Source organism: Cebus imitator, unplaced genomic scaffold, assembly GCF_001604975.1.
Source record: "Cebus imitator isolate Cc_AM_T3 unplaced genomic scaffold, Cebus_imitator-1.0 Scaffold469, whole genome shotgun sequence".
NCBI lineage: Eukaryota > Metazoa > Chordata > Mammalia > Primates > Cebidae > Cebus > Cebus imitator.
In genome coordinates this window covers 1180491-1183962 of record NW_016107784.1, presented here as the reverse complement: position 1 = coordinate 1183962, position 3472 = coordinate 1180491, and the positions used below count along the sequence as shown (strand labels likewise).

The following is a 3472-nucleotide window of genomic DNA, read 5'->3' as shown; positions in this document are numbered from 1 at the left end:
AAAAAAAAAAATTAGCCAGGCATGGTGGTGGGTGCCTGTAATCCCAGCTACTCAGGAGACTGAGGCAAGAGAATCGCTTGAGCCTGGGAGGTGGAGGTTGCAGTGAGCCAAGATTATTTCACCATACTCCAGCCTGGGCAACAGAGTGAGACTCCATTTATATAATAATAACTAATACATAATCATAATATTATTATTATTTCTGAGTAATTGAGTGATGCCTAAAGAAATAGTAGAATTAGCCACAAGGCAAGTAGTATGTGTTTGCTTAAAACCTGTGGTTGAATGATCTCAATAATGGCTCCAATTCTTCACACACGCCCCACCCCCTCCGAGATCAACATCCTTTAGCACATAGTCTTAGTCTGTACGCTCTTAGTTTGACTGTGGGCCCACCGTGTGATTTGTTGCGAGTGGGGTGTTAATGTATGCAATGCATAGTGGCTTGGAAAAGCCCTGAACACCAGCTTTTGCACTAGCACCTCATCACTACCATGAGAATATACCTGGGCTAGCCGGCTCCTGCATGAGAGGCATGTGCAGCACCAGCTTATGGCCAGCCGATCTGCAAACAGACCTGGACATTGAGATCAGCAGAGCTGCCTGACTGAATGTCCCAGATGTGGAACAATGAATGCTTTGTCTTGCATGATACTGAAGATTTTAGCTGTTTGATAGGAAGCATTGTTGTGGCAGTTGATAATTGATACTTATAAGTTATCTGGAATCTAGAGTTATCTTGTTTGCTGTTTTTATTAAGCAATGAGGGGAGAGGAGGGGTGGGGAAGGGGAAAGAGAAAGGAAAAGACTTGATTCTGAGTCACTTTTTCTGCCCTACTCTGACTTCACATATAGATAGGATCAGGTGGGGGTAAGTTAAAAGATGAATTCATAGAAATAGTAGTTTTCATCTAAGTAAGGACTATTTGATTGATATTAAAAACAGAAAGAATCTAAAGAGAACTTTTTGTCAACTGGGGAGCAGAACTTGAGAGAGAGATGGAATTTCCAAGCAAAGGGGAGGATAGGAAACAGGGAAATTTTGAAGTTTTCCTTCAGGGAAGTCTTCCTTTCTAGGAAGATGGTCCTCCATCCATGCTTACCTCCAGAGAAACGTCCGTCCCATTCCAACTGGATGTACCCAGTGTGAAGGGAGCCAGGCCATCATTGTCAGTAACCAGGGTCTGGTTGAAGACGCCATTTGTGCCATAAATCACCAGAAACACTGGATGGTTCTTGAGGAGGGAGTCATCATGGCCCCTAACGCTTATCTGAAGGACGAAGGTCGTTAATTAGAATTAGGCTTGGAGTAGGCTTGAGTATGAGACAAAGTGAAATATTAGGTTGGTGCAAACTCATTGAGGCTTTTGGCATTAAGAATGATAACAGGTCTATGGCCATACCACCCTGAATGCGCCCAATCTCGTCTGATCTCGGAAGCTAAGCAGGGTCGGGCCGGGTTAGTACTTGGATGGGAGACCACCTGGGAATACCGAGTGCTGTAGGCTTCTAAAAAAAAAAAAAAAAAAAGTGATAACAGAATTTCTAAGAATACATTTCAGGAAAGTATCCTGAAAAAGATTCAAATGCTTGAATCACATTTATCTGTGAGGAACTGAAAAACAAACAGAAGTAACAGCCTGCAGCACAGCTAGAGTTGCCCAGTGGCTAATGAAGCTTTAGGGTGCTTCATTTGCACAGGCTCCTTCAAAAATTCTGCGCACTACAGCCCAGAACTCCTGGACTCAAGCGATCCTCCCACCTCAGCCTCCAGAGTAGCTGGGACTACAGGCACGCGCCACCGCTACTGGTTCTTTTTCTTAAAGAAAATCCCCTACCCTCCCAAATTGTGTACTCCTTAGGCTCTAAACACAATTTGCATCCACCCTTGGTCTAGAGAAAAGATAACTGAGAAATAAATGCATCTCTATATGTGCAATATTACTGTGTGGACCAGTTGCACAAGAAGTAAAGAAAGATACATGCACCACTACACCCAGCTAAGTTTTGTATTTTTAGTATAGATGGGGTTTCATCATGTTGGCCAGGATGGTCTTGATCTCTTGACCTCGTGATCCACCTGCATCGGCCTCCCAAAGTGCTAGGATTACAGGCGTGAGCCAAATAAAAGTTAATTTTTAATTTATCTTTATTTTTTTGAGATGGTCTCGCTTTGTTGCCCAGGCTGGAGTACAGTGGCATGATCTTAGCTCGCTGCAGCCTCTGCCTCTGGGTTCAAGCAATTTTCATGCCTCAGACTCCTGAGAGGCTGGGATTACAGGTGTGTGCTACCATGCCTGGCTAATTTTTGTATTTTTAGTAGAGACGGGGTTTCGCCATGTTGGCCAGGCTGGCCTCGAACTCCCGGCCTCAAGTGATCTGCCCGCCTCAGCCTTCCAAAGTCCTAGGACGACAGACGTGAGTCACCGCACCCTGCTGGAAATTTTTAAATCTCTAATGAAAATTGTTTAAAGAGTTATACATGGCTGTCAAGGAAAGTTTCATATTAACCTTGCCTAGAGGCAGGAGACCAGGCTGGATGATTTCTCTAGAAACCCTGCAGCTCTTAAATACAAAGATTCAGACATTAGAAAATGAGCTTCTGGCATTAGAAAGAACCCTAAGGTTGCATTAGTATTCAAAGTGCTTCTCCTGTGGGATTAAGGGCAGCACAGCAGAGGGAGTGAAGAGTGTATACTCCAGAGGCGGGCTTCCTGGATTCGGTCATAGTTCCCACTTATCAGCTGTATAACCTGGGAAAAATCACTTAACCTCTGTTACTTGTCTCATTATCTGTAAAATGGGACCAATATAGTAAAGATTAAAGCGAATATGTGTAAAGTACTCAGAACAGCACTAAGTTAGCTATGTGGCTATGTACTCAGAACAGCACTAAGTTAGCTATGTGGCTATGTACTCAGAACAGCACTAAGTTAGCTATATGGCTGCAGGAAGGAGGTAAAGTGGATGGTTATGCATTTTTTTGTCTAGGCAGAGATAAGTTTTAACATACCTTCCCACTGAAAGGGAAATTGGGGTGGTAAAAATTGTTGGTGTCTTCAAAGGTCATTGATCCCATTTCTGGAGAAATGTAGACATTCTGAGTGGCATTGGCCTCCACGCCTGCAGAGGGAAACCAGAGGTATAAAGGTCTAGGCACCTGATATTCTCGTCTTTGTGTTTAATGTCAAGTCTCCGAGAGAATGGTGGCAGAGGGATGAAGCTGAATGTATTTCCAGCCAAAGATCCAAGCCAACTTCACCTCCCCAGTCTTGGAGAAGTAGGTAGTATTTCTTATAGATGGCAAATTGGGATCTGGCATTTCCCTGTAACTATGAACTAGGAACAAGGTACCACCCTAACACTGAAGAGGGTAGGTCTTGAATCCTTGGAATAGATCTGTCCTTGGGACCGGCCCTTTTTCTCTTTTCTTTTCTTTTTTTTTTTTTTCTTTCTTTCTTTGTTTTTGTTT

The 3472-nt window shown here is 43.4% G+C and overlaps 1 protein-coding gene and 1 non-coding gene across 2 annotated transcripts in view; one reads left to right on the top strand and one right to left on the bottom strand.

Moving 5' to 3' along the window:
* The window catches only part of A2ML1 (alpha-2-macroglobulin like 1), a 62251-nt gene that overhangs the window by 31668 nt on the left and 27111 nt on the right, over positions 1-3472 (bottom strand). The window contains exons 10-11 of the mRNA XM_037732738.1: positions 3014-3123; positions 1104-1271 (exon numbers count right to left, since the gene is read on the bottom strand). Of these exons, the coding sequence (XP_037588666.1) occupies positions 1104-1271; positions 3014-3123 (278 nt within the window). The remainder of the gene's footprint in view (positions 1-1103; positions 1272-3013; positions 3124-3472) is intronic.
* Positions 1390-1508, top strand: LOC119468666. Its single transcript, XR_005197409.1, has one exon. It is a non-coding gene; the product is annotated as a 5S ribosomal RNA (ribosomal RNA).